The sequence below is a fragment of the Ascaphus truei genome, chromosome 1, assembly GCF_040206685.1.
Source record: "Ascaphus truei isolate aAscTru1 chromosome 1, aAscTru1.hap1, whole genome shotgun sequence".
Taxonomy (NCBI): Eukaryota; Metazoa; Chordata; class Amphibia; order Anura; family Ascaphidae; genus Ascaphus; species Ascaphus truei.
Window position 1 is genome coordinate 115,452,392 of NC_134483.1, and position 18,527 is coordinate 115,470,918.

The 18,527-nt window shown below is 42.1% G+C and overlaps 1 protein-coding gene across 2 annotated transcripts in view; it reads right to left on the reverse strand.

Annotated features, from left to right (window-relative positions):
- Positions 1–2,813: 2,813 nt before the first annotated feature.
- ST8SIA4 (ST8 alpha-N-acetyl-neuraminide alpha-2,8-sialyltransferase 4) overlaps positions 2,814–18,527 on the reverse strand; it is a 200,978-nt gene continuing 185,264 nt past the window's right edge. For both annotated transcript variants that reach the window (XM_075593531.1, XM_075593541.1), the window contains exon 5: positions 2,814–8,570. In XM_075593531.1, the coding sequence (XP_075449646.1) occupies positions 8,288–8,570 (283 nt within the window). In that variant the 3' untranslated portion in view covers positions 2,814–8,287. The remainder of the gene's footprint in view (positions 8,571–18,527) is intronic.

An 18,527-nucleotide genomic window follows, 5' to 3' on the forward strand; every position in this document is an offset into this window, starting at 1 on the left:
TGTGAAAAGAAGGTATAGTTCCTATCAAAGGGGTGGAGTTCCTTCCAAATATCTACCATATTAATTTATTTTAAGCCTAACCTCAACGTTGATGGGTTGTCTTTGTTATGTATTCACGGGGGGCCCCCGATCTGTCTAGTTTGGGGTTTAATACCGTATTGAAATCACCGGCTACTATCAGTTGTCCTCTCGCTACTTTGTTTATTTTATCAAAGACTGAGGTGAAGAAGGGAGGATCGTAATCGCAAGGGGCATATATGGAAGCTAGGGTTAGATGTTGGCCATCTATTGAACCTGTAAGTATTAAATATCTACCCTCCTTGTCCTTTTCCACTGAATCTAATTTAAATGGGCATCTATTGTGAAAAAGTATTGGAACCCTTCTTTTTTTTTTTTGGACGAGGACGATAAATAAAATTGTCCTTAGTGTCTGTCAAAGTATTTTGGGGAACTTCTATTACTAAAATGCGTTTCTTGAAGTAGGACTATTTCGGCTTGTCTCCTCTGGTACTCAGCCATTGCCACCCATCTTTTCCCTGGGCTATTCAGTCCCTTAACGTTATGGGAGATTATAGTTGTCACCATCATGAATTAAATGTTTAGCTGTTTCCTACTGTTGTAGTGGGATCTGTGTTGAGTGTATTTTTCTTTACCGTAGACTCTTTTTTTCTAGCGAATAGGATTAGACTCGTGCCGGCATCTAGGAGCGAACGGACCAATCCTCCAGGTAGGTGAGAGGGAAGGGGTAGGGAAAAGACAGAGGGGAGGGAACAAATTTGGAGATCCAAGTGTAGTCATTGACCGCCTTGGCTTCCTTGCCTTTGGGACCTGACTGGTTCCTTGAAAACAATAAAGGGGTTTCCAATGAATCGAGTGGAATCGGTTCCGAGTTAACCCAAGGTTTTGGTTGAGTGTCTGGGCATTATCCAGGACACTCGTTATAGGACACATGGCGAAGGCCGGGAGGGGCTTTCCTCCGGCATTGTATTTTTTACACAGCTGTAAAGCATCAACCAACCTTCTTAACCACTGTAACATATGAAACAGACAAAGAAAATATAAACATATATAAATTAAGCTCAGAGTGTGAGATGGACACATTAATCGTATGAACCCCTGCGTTTTAGGAGATCTGTTGTGCATTGTTGTCTAGTGGGAAAGTCTGAGTTCTTATTTATACTGAGTGTGACTCTGATCACTGATCTAGCAGTTTCGATAGTCTGAGTCTTAATGGGCTCCCCTTGTGTATTCTGTATCAAAGCAGGTTTGGACTCCCACCCTGGATTTTTTTTATTTTTAATATTATTTATTTAATTTACTTTTAATGTTTTTGTAGCTGACTGTAAACTAACTTAATTGTCAAACCCTAAAAACAAAATTCTGCCATCCTTATCTAAACCCACTTCATCCTATCTTTGAGGACGCTGACATCTACCTGCCCTGTAGAACCGCTTAATTGGGGACAATCTGACCCCCACCCCAAACTGTTAAGCTGCTGAATGCATGAGTCTGCGGGCCCCTTAGCTAAGCCCGCGTTTCTGCCCCTCTTTGTGGCCTAGCGTTCATACTCAATACCCTATAGTGTTCGGGGGGGGGGGGCTTCTCCCCCCGGGCTACTTCGGCAGGGACACCTATGCTGCTGATCCTGTGTCGGGATTCACCTCTCCCTCCTCCCTCGGGTCGCCTCTTCCGGAGCTGCTGGAAACCAAGATGGCCACTGTGTATGGATGATATTTTGAAGTGGTGTAACTTTATCATCAGAACTTTGAACAAACCGGACAAACATGTGGTGAGACCCCTTTAAGGCTTAATTGAACTTAATTGGCATCAATTAAGGGACTTATCTTGCTGTTTTCACGCTGCAAGAGTGGTTGGAGAGAGATCCTGAAAGACCAATAGTTTGACCCCTTCAAACTTCACATTTCCAGAGGCTCTTGTTATTTTACATAATGCTTCTTTTATTTGAAAGAAGTGGAATCTGGTTATTATGTCTCGTGGTGGGTCCCCTGGCTGCGGTCTGGATCTGAGGGCCCTATGGCACCAGTCTAAGTGGAGGTCTGTCTCAGGTTTGTCAGGGAAGACATGAGTCAGCCATTTGGAGATGAAATCTTCAGGGTCAGTTATTTCATCTGGTACCCCTCTTAGCTGTATATTGTTTTATCTGTCCCTATTTTCTGTGTCCTCCTGCTTATCGGACAGGTCATTTATCAGGGATTTTAGCTGTGCTGTAGTTTTTTTGTTTTTACTCAAGGCTTTAACAGTAGAGTCCAGGCGTTTCTCACTTCCACGCTTCTAACCCCAATGCTATTGACATCACATCTTAAATCCGACAACTCTTTGTGGAAGAAAGACTTCATTTCATTGCAGAATTCTCGTAGGTCTTTTCTCGTGACCAGTTCTTTGTCTCTTTCGTTGTCTTGGTCTTCCGATCCCTCATCCTCCGATTCCGTACCTTCTTGTGGTGAAATAATTTGTTAAGACAGAGGTATGGAGCTTCAATTTTGCTTTAGTAGACATCCTTTAGGGTTCCGATTTCTGATTGTTGGAGCTGATTACAGTTTTTGTCTGTTTTTGCACTAAATTGATACTATAGTTGTGCCGCGAGGTATGGAGCTCGCACTCTAAGCTACCATTCCTCTAGCCTTCGTGCATGCGCCCTTCTGTCTGCAATTCTAACAAGCACAGTCATACTTACACCACTTTCTCTTTATCAGCTGAAAGCTGTTGACTGGAAAATCTTATACTTCATGTTGTGCAAAGCATTATTGAAAAAAAAATTTGGGTTTCAATGTAAATACGATAAAATAGAGAGATGTTTTACAAAAGATCTTTTAATATCATTTTACAATTGTACAACTGTCAAAATAATATAAAAAAAAATATGCTGTACAGAGGATCAGAACAGATATTGTACAATGTCTATACAATATTCATCATGGTCAGTAGCACTGTCCAAGAACACTAGTCTCTAAAAACTATTTTTGAAAGTAGAAACAATTGTGCTTTTGCCTACATAAACAGTACATCTACAAAGGAAATAAATGTGCAAATGTTACATAAAAAGGGCCCAAACACTAAATACAAGTCTATTGGTTTGCAGCTTACAATTAAGTAAATTAATGCTGATGAAGCCACGTTAAAGGATTTATTATAAACACAGCTATTAAGATTAAAGGAGGCATCAATATAATAAATGAATGCAACATCTTACAATATGTTTCGTCTAAAAATACTGAATTTGGAATAATATTTAATGAAAGAGAAAAAAGAATTGCTAAATTACTCTATATGTTTGAGCAAGATGATATAACAAATAGTTTTTTTTTTAAACCACTTCCTGGTCACTGATGAAGAACTCAATTTGCTAAACTTGAATAAAAGCAACTAGAGATGTGAAGCAGGACAGCAGCCCAAAAATCAACTTGGATAAAGATTTTCTAGATTTAATGTTTCTTTTCAAAGAAAATGATTTATTCTGAAAAACTGTAGTACACATCTCTAAATGTACAGCCGTACAAATACACAATAAATCAGATTGTATAAAGTGCAGTTGCTTTCAGATGTATTTCTCCAAAGTTACTTTTCAGTAAAAGGCATAACAGACTTCATATCTGTTTCCCTTATCAATTAATTCAGTTTCTTTATTTACTATTCCATTTAATTTTCAGTGATATAATCACTAGTTGACATATGTTGAGCTTTGGTGAATCAAAAAGAGTAGTTCACATACTTAAGGCATGTAATTGATGCATAAAATAGAACATATTCTAAAGTCCTCCATTTATAGACAACCTGTTCCACTTCCACTACCCTTTAACTCTTCTACAGGCATTTACACATATTTATAAAAGTTGGTGTAAATAACAGGATCATATTTGTTATAACAAATATAGGCCCAGATTCACAAAGCTCAATTAAGTCAGGGCTCATGATGTCATGTTATCAAAATCAGTAACAGACATTATGTTCCCTGAGGTTAACACAAATCCGCAAAGCTAATTATATACAAAAAGTACGGCCTTTATATATTTAATTAGAATACTCTTAACGCCATGTAAGCACTACCTTGTGTCAGCTTAACATGACTTATATTTAAACTAATGCCTCTTTGGGTAAGATCTATTTCTCTCTCTCTAGGATCTAGAGGGAAATAATGTCTATGTTTAGGTAGAAATTAAGTAATGCATCATTAAATCCCTGCGTTAACGATAACCGACCTCTATGGATATGCATTGCTTGAGGGAACACCTCTTTTACATACTGTATCATTAGCACTAATGTCCATTATAGTAATGCCAGGACTTTTTTACGACACGTAACACTGCGTTAGTGAGGTTTAAGTATACCCGTAAGCACTTAACAAGGCGATAACTTAGGTTAACGCCCAGGGTCAGACTTTGACCTTCTGAGGAGCTAAACTATGTCCCCAAAAATTATAAATGGATTTAATATTCTGACTGAAAGGACCACTGAAAGTTTATGGGCATGTCGAGCACTGTTAACACTTTATTAATTAAATAACAGATTTGTGGATCTGGGCCATAGTAAGAGCAATGGCTCGTTTTTGTAGTTTTTAGCACAAATATTACCAGCCTAATAAGAGTATGTTAATGAATTTCAAAAGTTTGAATTTTATTTACTAGAAAAATGAAATATGGTTACTATTATGTATGCTAATTTAGCAAATATTAATGCTATTAATATACTGTAATAAGTTTGTATCTTCAACCTAAAGCAGCAATCCCCACAAAAAACATAATTTAAAAAAATCTTACCTGAACTTCAGTGTTCACCCGACTTCTTGGAATCCCTTAGATATTTGTACTTTTGTTGTTCCGATGTTTGATACAACAAATCCTACAAATATGGTCAACGCTGCAGCTGTCTATTAGCTTCCCCTGATCAAGCCAATGCTGCAGCTTTCTATTAGCTTCCCCTGATCGAGCCAAAGCTGCAGCTTTCTATTAGCTTCCCCTGATCGAACCAATGCTGCAGCTTTCTATTAGCTGCCCCTGATCGAACCAATGCTGCAGCTTTCTATTAGCTACCCCTGATCGAGCCAAAGCTGCAGCTTTCTATTAGCTGCCCCTGATCAAGCCAATGCTGCAGCTTTCTATTAGCTTCCCCTGATCGAGCCAAAGCTGCAGCTTTCTATTAGCTGCCCCTGATCGAGCCCATGCTGCAGTTTTCTATTAGCTGCCCCTGATCGAACCAATACTGCAGCTTTCTATTAGCTGCCCCTGATCGAGCCCATGCTGCAGTTTTCTATTAGCTGCCCCTGATCAAACCAATGCTGCAGCTTTCTATTAGCTGCCCCTGATTGCGCATGACAGAAGGTATTTTCTGTCTGGGAGGAAATATTCTCTCCTACACCTTGGACAAAATAATAATATATCTCATTAACTGAGAGTCCCAGAACGATAGAGGACCATTTATCAAATCAGGGGTACTAACCAGTTTTGGGGAATAAAAGTAACCCTTTCAAAAAAATTTTTAATTAAAAATGCCAGCATGATTTGCTGCTTTAACATTAGGACAGTTGGGCCACAATTCAAAATACTCCAAAGCAAAACTTGAAGACAATTTGACCATCTTCAATATTGAAAACATCACTGCGAAGAACAGGTGAACACAGGCCGAAGTAGCTGCGTTAAGCTGAGTGTGTGAATGTTATCAAATATGCAAAACTTTACATACATGAGCATAAAGTATACCAATGCAATTCAATCAGCTCCAATGAGTGTAGATCACTGGGTCATTTGATACTGTATATTTATATTAACTTCTCTTTGCCTCCCTTAATGTGAAGAATTGACTTGGGAAGCTGCCTTGATCAGTGCTTTTCTAACATTTAAGAACAGAAGAACCATTTGAAAATGTGTTTGCAGAACCCCAGGCACCATATCCTTTGTATATAAAATACTATTGCAGTAGTAAAGCTTACATTTTAAATATACATTACAGTATAACATGTATTCATCTTTTCAAGTAAGGAAAATAAAAAAAAAAATTGGAAAATGTCCCTAATTACCAAAATGTTTAAAAGAGATCCCAACTCACTCAGTCGCTCACTCACAATTGGAACATGACAAAAAGACAGTCATTTAAAACAACAATGGAAAAATCATACTAAAGTTGCTCACAAAACCATCCAATTCCTGTGTGTTCCCCAATCCTCAATACCAGTAGTTTGGAAAAATGGCTCTAGGTATTCACAATCCCAATTTTTCTTTTCTTTTTTTAGATAGCTTCATTTGGATATACTGTATTTATCACTCTCTGGTGTATGCAAATGAGAGGTGTATCATGCTTTGTGAGTGCATGTATAATTGTTATTGAATTAGGTGAAAATATAAACATTTATTATTGTGAACTGAAGCGATATATTTTTGAATACGGAAACAGATGTTAACAGACTTTATTGAATTGGACACTAAGGCTATAATTCACTAAGTTCTTTCATGGGTATCGGAGCTCGATCCCACGGTAACTGCCATTGACTGGAATGACAGTTAAAGCAAGATCTAGCTCTGATACAATCAAATGTTGTGTTTTATTTCACCACAGCGTCCTTTTATCACAGTTTAGCAAATCCTTACTTGGGGATCTGTTTATCAATGTCTCTAGGCAGCGAAATTGGGGGGAAATACGGTGCCACATTTATCAAAGCAGGAAATCCCATTACTTTCAATGATAGTGGGTTTCCTCAACGAACGTGAAAAACGTTTTTTGCTCCAATTTTGTAGCTCGCAGTCTTTGAAAAATAACCTCTGCACAAAGAATACAAAGAGCTAAACATCAGGAAGCTTTTAAAACGTAATGGTACATTTTTTTTTAAAGCAAACTGAAAATAAAATCACACACTAATGACAGTACTAGATCAAACCTGGCAGGGCGTCTGTGACTTGTCAGCTTTGTCTCTTTATTATTTACATGTGAAACACTGAATAAAGTTTGCAAACATAGCCACCCATTTAAAAATTAGCTTTAGCACAATTACACTTTTTATTTCTTTAAAATTAAAAAATACAGCAACTGTATTTTTATTATTATTATTATTATTGGACAGTCTTCACAGACTTCAGTTTAGATGGAAATTACTTTTGTTCATCAAGAACTAATAACAAAAGAAAACATGGTAACCGTACACGGAATACTGTGGAACAACTTTAGAAAAGACGTACACTTACACGCAAATAGATATAAACCATTCATTACTATGCAACAAACGTTCAAAATTAACTTAATATGAGGCTCTTCAGTGGAAACAGAAAAGTACAGTAAACGAGAATGAAAGAAAAAAAAAAACATTTTCCAGCAGCATAGCTTTGCAGTACCAAATGCACATTTTTTTTTTAATAAAAAAAATTCAAAAACAAATTTATACAAAATCACTGAAATCTTTGGTACCAAAAGTAAGGGCACCTTCGTTTATAAACAAAACCTTCTTAAATTATACTAAACATATACACTTGTATTTAGCCTCTCCATATCTGCAACACAGTTGTTTTAAAGGCTCAGTCGCTACTGATGGGTTTAAGCATGGCTTGAAGCTATTTTAAAAGCTTTCTATACATTCTTGCAATATTATCCCTTTTGATGTCAGAGGACATTGGAACATCAACTGTTCAAAGCCATTCTGGCAGTTGATGGATTAACCAAAAGGCTACATGTGTGTGTAGTTGCCTGTCAAGGCCATGCTAGAATGTCTTTTTTTTTTTAATAACAATATCAAAATAATTGATATTTTTCCTGCTCTGTTTTAATGACGTTCATTGTCCTACCCTGCAAAATATCCTAAAAACAGAAATACAAATTGACAGTAAAAGGGCAATCAGTCATCGTACTGACGGTATTCAATGGATCTGACTTATTACAGATCAGCAAATCAGAATGTAAACTAGGTGCCAGATGTCCTTCAAGCTTTATGCAAAGACCATTCTTTTGAGATTCCACAATTTCTGCTTTACTTTGCTGTTCCAAAGGTGCCGCAATGGATTAAATTTTGCTTTCTTTTATTCCATTGTAATTGCATTTGTAGGTCTTGTAAACACTGTTTAAACATTCAGGCTCTCTCTGAACAAAAGTGGCACTTACTCCAAACCTGGCTTCTTATCTTAGTTTATAGCACCTTTCAACTAACAACTGGTAACAGTCATCCAGCTTTAAGCCGCATTTTAAGGTATCCAAACATTTGTTATCCTTTATAGCGAGCACAGCTCCAAATCCGTAAAGATATCTCAAAAGAGATATCTTATTCTGTTCTTTCGTTGCATTTCACAGTATTTTATTGCTGCACACATTTTCCAGTTGTCAATTTAAGTGCCCCTTTGTTATGTAATAAATTTAAAGTCTTGAATTCAAGTGGCATCCGGTGAGGGCCTGCGTTGGAGAAATATTTATATCTCAGCTCATCATAATAATGATATTTTACTTGGTTTCCATTTACATCCTTGGGGAAAGGCCAAAATCCGTACAGATGAATTTCATCACAAAATCGTGTTGCCAGCGTATACATCAGAAGCCCTGTGCTTGGTCTCTTGATGTGAACTTTGTTTGTTAACCAGTACCTGCGGAAAAAAATGAACACATAAGAGATATTTAATATGTATGTTCACACAAACGCAATACTGCATAACAATGAGCCTCAACCAGAAGCTCTACTGTAGAACAAGATTCTTTTGCTTAACCTTTTAAGCGATGGAGTGGCTGACATACAGTACATTTAATTAATTTGCAATGTTTTGTTGCTATTTGCTTTACTGAAGTGGTTGTAGTAATCGTACCACTTTTTTGTAATTACCATTTTATTGAAAAAAATAAATGGAAGTAGAATATAATACATTGCTAAGAAATATGGTAGAAAGGGGGGGGATGATAGACAGCACTCTGACATAATGACTCAGCAAGGTTGCAGGGTGCACGGAACAGGAAGGGACCCTAATTCCCTTCAGAAGTACTAACAAACCAAAAGTTAGTACCAGCACTCTCTGTCTCACAGCTATAGATATAGGCAAATACCAGTGTAGGGAATATGAATAATTTAATGACACTAATAATAAACTGAAAATATAGCAACAATAGCCAATACGCCAATGCAAGAATAAATATCACCATAGAGAAAATCAAAAATTAAAGGGGGTAGAGGGGAACGAAGGAGAAGGGAAAAAAAAACATGAAAGAAAAGGAAAAAATCACAAAAATGGAAAAAGGAAAGCAAACTAGGGGGGCAACATTTCGAGGGGTGACCTATTCATCTGGCCCATTCCCCCTGGTCCCAAAGGGTCCCAGAGGTACTTCCCTAAGCCTTCCCTCCCCAATGTCAAATAATCCCACACTCAGCTAATTATATAAATCTAAAGTCTAGAGAGGGCAAATCACATAAGCAGATATCAAATATCAAACAATAAATGTAAATACAAGAGTATTGTGAAAGACACAGAACATATGCAGATATCAGATGTCAATCAGTGAACAAGTATAAGCAAACCCTCTATCAACAGCTCCTGGTGCCCTGTCGAGTGCTTGACAGGGCACCAGGAGCTGTTGATAGAGGGTCTGCTTATACTTGTTCACTGATTGACATCTGATATCTGCATATGTTCTGTGTCTTTGACAATACTCTTGTATTTACATTTATTGTTTGATATTTGATATCTGCTTATGTGATTTGCCCTCTAGACTTTAGATTTATATCATTAGCTGAGTGTAGGATTATTTGACATTGGGGAGGGAAGGCTTAGGGAAGTACCTCTGGGACCCTTTGGGACCAGGGGGAATGGGCTAGATGAAGAGGTCACCCCTCGAAACGTCGCCCCCCCCCTAGTTTGCTTTCCTTTTTCCATGTTTGTGATTTTTTCCTTTTCTTTCATGTTTTTTTCCCCTTATCCTTCTTTCCCCTCTAGAATTCTAGGAGCCTGAGGAAGCCGTGTGAACGGCGAAACGCGTTGCTCTATTCCTGCCTATATGTGTCCCACGGAGGCTTCCGTAGCCGGTGCATACACTGACGGTCGCAGTTGCAGCTGAGCAGAGGTGGGTCATCTCTCTGCACTCCAGACGCGGAGACAGAGCAACCTTGCGGCAAGAAATTGACACTAGGCTACGGTGGCGAGCCAGAGTTTTATTCTATGTGAGTGCACTGTGTATGTCTGGATGTTTTTATACTAATAAACGTCTTGTTAAACCTCATACTGAAATCGTGCCTCACTCACCCTTTAACTGCTGAACCGGGGAGGAAAATTGTTTGATCGCAAGCACCAAAGAGGGGAGTCCCCGCTGCAGTTTTGCTTGTGAACAAACGCCTGTGCCCCGCTTTGCCACCATCCTGGATGGGTTAAGATGAACAGTCATATGTAGAAGCACATGCACACCGCTGGTAGGTGCTGGAGGGGGGTACTTATCTGCCGGTGCGCTGTATCCAGGGAGGTCCAGACATCCCAGAGGTACTTAAGCAAAGGAATGGAAGCAGGCACACGGTCTTTCTAAAGGTGCAGTTTATTGTGCCACCAAAGGTCCAACGTTTCGGCAAATAGATTGCCTTTATCAAGGAGAGGGCCCTTTCTAAAGGTGCAGTTTATTGTGCCACCAAAGGTCCAACGTTTCGGCAAATAGATTGCCTTTATCAAGGAGAGGGCCCTCTCCTTGATAAAGGCAATCTATTTGCCGAAACGTTGGACCTTTGGTGGCACAATAAACTGCACCTTTAGAAAGACCGTGTGCCTGCTTCCATTCCTTGGGTTAAGATGAACCCCACAGACACTTATACCCCATCTTTACTTACACTGGGCCGTATAAGTATTTTAATATTATCATACTTCACCCCCATACCCCTTCTCCTGGATGGGCTAGGATACACCCTACAGATACCTTTCAGTATCTGTACTTACACAGGGCCGTGTAAGTATATTATCAGTATCAGTCCCATTTGCCCCTTATAAGAGGTTGTGGTTGTCTACCATTCATATGTCTACAGTTGGAAAGTTTTAACCCCTTGCTCCCCTATTTTGTCTGTTTTTCTAGGCATGTATCTGCTTTGACCTCTTCAACTCACTCTGCTGTCTTCCTATTGATTTCCATATAAACAACAACATTCTCCCCTTTACTTTTAAGGCTCTACATTCCTCTGAACCTCCATATATCTCAACTCTGATTTTTCATTACACATCTACTAATCTCTTACACTCTACCCAAGGTTGTCTCATCTTTGCACCTTTTACCTCTACAGCTCTCTCCCATCTTAAACGTTTTTTTTTTTTACTAATCTCTCCCTATCTATGGAACACTTCCACTCAATATTAGTCAAGCACCTTCACTTTCCACATTCAAAGCCGAGCTGAAAATACACACCTTAAAAGAAGCAGCCCATGAAATGTTTTATGCCTCTGCTATACACTCCAGGTGCACTTGAACTCTAATCTCTTCTAGTAATGCACTTTTTACTCCTAATGTGTCTGAAAAATGCCCAACTTTACACATATATTGTTAACTCTTTGAGACAGGGTCTCCTTTAGCCTTATGTTGTCATTTATCTGTTGCACTTATTCCCATTGTTTGTAATGTACAATATTTACCTCCTCTTGTAATGTTGTAAAGTGCTGCGTACATGGTTGGTGCTATATAAATACAATTATACATACATCTACTGTAGCATATACAGTACAGTACACTCCAGGGTTCAAGGTCATAACTCAAGATTTTCCCATCCTACTAATAACATTTTAATGTGGGGAGTGGAGAATGATACTGGAAATAAAGAAAAACAAATAATATGGTGCAATACTTCTCGACTAATTGTATAAATTCTACTAAGTACTTATAGATATCCCACTTACATGGCCCCAAAGGGTTACAAACAATGGTATATCCAATGTGGATTGTCGGAATGTGTTCTTTCAGTGACCATTGCAGTGGTCTGGGGCAGAATAAGCTGTGCATATTAATATTATTCATTTTATTGTGTTTTTTAATTATAATTGATACTAATATTTTAGGTCCCATGGTGGATATCGTGATTATTTGTTTTTACTGTATATATATTAAATGTATACATTTTTTTAAATTACTGACACCCGGTGCGCTGTTTGCATTTTTCTTGTCGTTTGTTGGTGAGACCTCCTTCGGAAGATCTCAAATAGGAGTTTTTGGGAGTATCTCCCGACGTACAGCTGCAAGGGGCTCAGCCTTACCAGCGCACACCACTAAAGACAGCATGAACGCAGATTTCTTGTTTTTTGATCTTCACACTATTTAGCTAATTCGAGTTAGTTCCTGTGTGGCCTAATATTAAATATTTTATTAGGGCTATCATACAGTAGGTTATTAATTCAAATGAAGTTTGTAAATTCAGCTAAGCAAGCAAAATGTAAAAACAAGCATTATTTCAGACTTCTAATTATCCTTACATCCCAAAGTACTTGACAATGGCATGTTCAATTAACGTGATAATTGATTTTATAGGATTACATCATGTTAAAAGAATGTCATTATACCTTACATGCTCTAGACATGGAATACCTTGAATGTTGTGTTTACAACCAAATGATCAAAGAAAGATCACAAAGAGACCCATTAAACTTGCACTTGACCTATATTAGTGATAAGACACATTGGTAATTATATCTAGGAGGGGTAAAAGCCAAAATAATGACATTGGCAACTGTATCTGATTACCGATATACAATTGCTCATGTGGATATTTTCCCTTGCATATTTGATTCTACAACCCTGAGGTTCTCTGTACTAAGTCTACCTGTCTTCTGGTTTCTCTACAAAGTAGTTACCATACATCTGGTGTATACACCACTGGCATTATCTCATCTTGAGATATTTTATTTCACTTTTTATATATGTGTAACGGTGTTTCTGGCCCGGCCTGACCCACCCAATCTCACATTGGCCCCTGTGGTCTAACCGGCCCCCATTACAGTGTAGATATGCCTGATGGTGCACCTGTTGGCTACAGGACTCCTGAGTCTCCCGCATGATGGTGTGTGGGGAGGACCCGTCAGACAGGCAGCTGAGGTAGTGTGCTGAGTCTCACCTAGTTCCAGTGCAGCGCCTCCACCTCACCAGGGTCCCTGCGTCCGCATGGGGATGATCCTGACGAGGAACTCCTCGGTGGTGCAACCTCCTGTGTAATCATTGGACTCTCACACACAGGGGTTTCTCTGATCAGCTCCATCTTTATTGTCACGGCGGGCATAACTGCCCTCCACAATGGGGTGTATTTAGCCGATCATCTCGCCCGTGCTCCCCTTTGATAGGTATGTCACCTAAATCAGGGATTCACTATTCCCGCAGGAATCACTGCCCTGTGCCAGGTCCCTGGACACAGTCTCCCATGGAGTTACTATAACATAACTGACACTCTAGCAGAACTTGAGCTACTCCTCTTAGCCGAACTCCTTCCTCAACTCAGACTTCAGGTAGAACTAACTTTAGAACACAGTGCTGTGCCTTATGTAACTTCTGAGGCTGACACACCTCTGACATCACTAACCATGGACTCAGAGCATGTGACCAGTCCCATCCATACACAGGGCACCCCACCAGGGTGTGAGGGAAAACCTGCATGATTACTGCTGGCATGCCCACACTTACCAGGCCTTACTGCTAGCAGGAGAGATGACTGTAGGCATTTTACATGGCCGCTACATTCTCCCCCTGGTGAATCCCATCGTCCTCGCTGGGACCTAAATTTGTATACCTCTTTCCAGGAAGCACTGTAACGGAAAACATAATTAACATCACACAAATTTCCTCATAATGCAGTACACATGAATACAGTCATCCGCCAAGCCCGCCCCGACCAGCAGCCACGGACCCGCGTAATGCACAGTACCACCTAAAAATAGTGATAGGGGTCCGGTTTCTTTACTTCCCTACCCCCCATATCCAGAACTGTTACTGAGAAATGCCTGGGTAATCCCCTCTCTGGTCTATATGTTACTCTGTGTTTATAGATATTTCTCCCAATGGCCCATATACGGATTAAATGTTCTATCCGTTCCTCAGCCTTCTTTCCTATCACGGAACTCCCTCTCCCCACTAGGTGCATTTCTATGGCCTCCCTAAGCCACCTATCCCGGTTGTCCTCTATCTCATCCATGAGAGGCTCAGGGACATACGGGTACTCCAACCCGTGGGAAGATTTATACCGAGCCATTATGGTTCTCTCGGCCCTACTAATTCTAGTCAGGTCAGCCTTACCTGCCCTCCCAGGCAACACCCATGATAGGGGTTCGTCAGGGTCCACGGGATCTGACAAAATACTGGGACCCATAGGCTCTTTTTCCCTATTCTCAATCTGCAGCCATCGCTCCTGCAGCTCTCTGTCCCTCTGTTCTGGGGTAAACTCTCCCACCGCCCACCAATAGTCCACTACATCCTCTCGCCGGATGAGGAACCGAGTGCGGTCCATCCAGGCCGAGTACCCTTCAAATAATGGGGCCCACCACCGGTTCTCCCGGAATCTGTTTGACCCTCCTGAGTCCCTATCATCTTCCATGGAAAATACCCCTGATGACCTCTCAGATCGTGGTACGGACCACCTAAACGACCCCGAGGCCTTTACTATGGGTTGGGGTGCTGTAGTTGCCACTCTCAATTCTCCCCCTCCCCTTGAATCGCCCTCCGTAGCGCCACTGCGCTGCCTTTCCCCAGTCCGTCTTCCCTCTCTCCCTTGTGAATTGTCCACGTACTCCAGGCTAGGCGGTGAACCCGGTGACCGTGGGATGGGGGTAGGGGTATTAACTATGGCGGGGGTTTGGGCATAGGGGCACGGAACGGGACCCCACGGGGTTACGACCCGCTCCTGGCTGTCCGTAGACTGGTCCAAGGATGATGTCTCACCCTCCTCAGTCCTGAGATCGTCTCTCCAATTTCTGGGCCTTGTAAGTGATCGGGGACCTTCCCCCGATCGCCGAAGCGTCGCTGCTTTTTCTTCATGGGTTCCACCGTCGCCACCGGAAGTGACGTCCTCCCCGGAACCGGAAACGTCACCATCTTGCGTGGGACCCCCATGCGGGATCTCTTCCTCTATGACGACATCCGGTTGCTCCGCCGTCGTTGCCGGAAGTGATGCCGTCCCTCCACGTGCGCTTTGGGCCTGGCGCGGCCCCTCCAGCGCTTCGCCGTCCGCTGTAACCAGGTAAGTAATAGGGCTGCTTGGCTTACCCGTCCGCAGGGGTGTAGGCGTCTCTCTCCCGTCTCCGCCAGGTCCTGGGATGGCGGGACTCCGTCGGTCAGGTCGCCGATCTGCGGGGGACGTCCTGCCACTCACCCCACGGGGTGTCGTCCTTCCGGTCTGCCTTTTCAGCTCCGCTTTTACCACCGCCAGCTCACGGAGGTCCTCGTCTGAGTAATCCCCTTTTCCTGACTTAGGGGTCTCCGGGCGGGGTGACAGTCTCTTTTCCCCGAACGCGGGGGTTGATTCAGCCGCCTCGATCGCCACTGACCCAGCCGACTTGACCGGCTCCAGTCCCTTGTCTCCGGGACTCGCGCGGTTAACGTTTTCGCGCCAATTTCCCCACAAGGGTGGGGGTCTTTTCCCGCGGCTAGTTCCCGCCTTCTCCTGGCAGCCGCCCTCCGTGCAAGATAACCATCCTTTTTGCACGGCTCCTCCACGGCCAGAACTACTTTTTGTAGTGGCGCCGTCTGGATATCAGTCCCTGGGCCCAGTGGGTGCATTCCCACAGGCCATAGTTGAAAGTCACTCCCCCTGGTAGAAATCAGGGGAGGGTCTCATAGACTAAGCGGTTGACTCAGCACAGGGGCTGAGTGAGTCACTGTCCATGCAGGCGCAGCCATAGCTTTCGCGCCATACCCCCCATCAGGGCGGGGCTCTGCTGTGACTCCTTCCTCCCAGTCTGTGCTCCCTACGGTGAGTGTCTGGAATGGGCTAGGTACTCTGGCTCTGCCATGCAGTACTTGGGGCGTCTACCTCTCTTGGTCAGCCTAGCGCAGACCCTCTCCAGGATTCCTGACCAAGTTAACAGGCTATCCCTTCTGGCATCCTACCAACTAGCACTGCCTCAAGGTGACTCGGTCAGCTATAGCCCGGCTCCAAACCCCTCACTCCTTTCAGGCCCCTAGGTTGTCCCTGCGAACTGACAATATCCCGTCAGCCCCTGACCACCCCTAGGTCCGTCCCTACGCAGCACAGAGTGGCAGCAGACTCTATCCCTGTTTCCCAGTGTGCCTAGCTAGAGCCTGTCCTGTTGACAGATCTGATCTCAGCAGCTCGCCTCCAAATGTAACGGTGTTTCTGGCCCGGCCTGACCCACCCAATCTCACATTGGCCCCTGTGGTCTAACCGGCCCCCATTACAGTGTAGATATGCCTGATGGTGCACCTGTTGGCTACAGGACTCCTGAGTCTCCCGCATGATGGTGTGTGGGGAGGACCCGTCAGACAGGCAGCTGAGGTAGTGTGCTGAGTCTCACCTAGTTCCAGTGCAGCGCCTCCACCTCACCAGGGTCCCTGCGTCCGCATGGGGATGATCCTGACGAGGAACTCCTCGGTGGTGCAACCTCCTGTGTAATCATTGGACTCTCACACACAGGGGTTTCTCTGATCAGCTCCATCTTTATTGTCACGGCGGGCATAACTGCCCTCCACAATGGGGTGTATTTAGCCGATCATCTCGCCCGTGCTCCCCTTTGATAGGTATGTCACCTAAATCAGGGATTCACTATTCCCGCAGGAATCACTGCCCTGTGCCAGGTCCCTGGACACAGTCTCCCATGGAGTTACTATAACATAACTGACACTCTAGCAGAACTTGAGCTACTCCTCTTAGCCGAACTCCTTCCTCAACTCAGACTTCAGGTAGAACTAACTTTAGAACACAGTGCTGTGCCTTATGTAACTTCTGAGGCTGACACACCTCTGACATCACTAACCATGGACTCAGAGCATGTGACCAGTCCCATCCATACACAGGGCACCCCACCAGGGTGTGAGGGAAAACCTCCATGATTACTGCTGGCATGCCCACACTTACCAGGCCTTACTGCTAGCAGGAGAGATGACTGTAGGCATTTTACATGACCGCTACATATGGTTTTCACATTAAATATTTAGATGAGTAAATTAATAAAATGTTATTATTTTGGATTTTACCCCTCCTAGATATAATTACCAATGTGTCTTATCGCTAACATAGGTCGAGTACAAGTTTAATGGGGTCTCTTTGTGATCTTTCTTTGATCATTTGGTTAGATGATTAATATTCCCCATGCATCCCTTACAGCAAGTACTCAATATTAAGGTTGAGCTATATGATCCCATTCGTGTATACAATGTTGGGATTACATCTGAGTTTTTTTATCTTGCTAGAAGTTCCAGTTCTAGGATTGAAGGAATGGGAGGTGGGCAACCTAGACATAGACCCAGCAGCATTCCTTTGAATTGTCAGTGTCTTGCTTATGTACAGACTGTAAGGATTTGTTTTATGTACAAAAATATGCACAGTATGTATCATTCTTTTTACTTATATCAGAGCTGTTGATTTTAATAGTGCCAGTTTCACTTAGAATACTAAGTTCCATCTGGACACATTAGAAACAACAGCTACGATTGGTCAATAGCCCAATTGCTTCTATTGGTGGCAACGAGACACAGTACCACTATATAAAGGAACTACAGCACCCTTGCAGTTACAGAGCCCCTGATGAAGAGGACCATTTCCTCGAAACGCGTAGGGTTGTATCTGCTAAGTTTGCTGAAACGGAAGCCCTGCCTGAGTACACAGAGCCTGTCCACATCATCCAGTGTGGGAGTGCACATCAGCCGAAACCCAACCCCCAACAGACGGCGCAAGTCCGCAAACGCGTTGACGTCACAGCACACATGACGCGGAATTGGGACTTTGCCGATTATTGTGGGAAGGCAATACAGACTGAGAGGGACCTCCCGGCAGGAGAAAGGGGACACTGCGGCTGTTCCGGTGGACGCTTCACCACGGAACATCACACACATTGATGTGCCCTATATCTACTGACGTTTGTAAGTGGTGTTTTTAACCAGTTTTTAATCACATTAAACCGAATATACTGCGCTATGGGTTTTGCGGTTTTTTCTTTTCTTCTTTTTTCTCTATAGCTACTATCTGGACCCAAGGGTTGGATCTAGTGAACGAAGCAGCATTACCCATATATTGTCTGGATTGGACTCTACACACATATATATATATACATACAGACTTTCTCAACTCTATGATTCATGTATATATATATATATATATATATATATATATATATATATATATATATATATATATATATTGAGGTATCAATCAATTTGATCTGCCATTTTATTGTGGTAATTACATATTGTTTTTTCTCTAACAGTATGTATATTGCATATTCTGTTTCTATTGGCAAGAGCGCTAGCTGAATTTGTGTACCAATATATTATATACTTATGTAAGAGGCAATAGTATTCTCTAATTTTATTCATCAGTACCTATTATATATTTACAGGCATACCCCGCAATAACGTACGTAATGGGACCGGAGCATGTATGT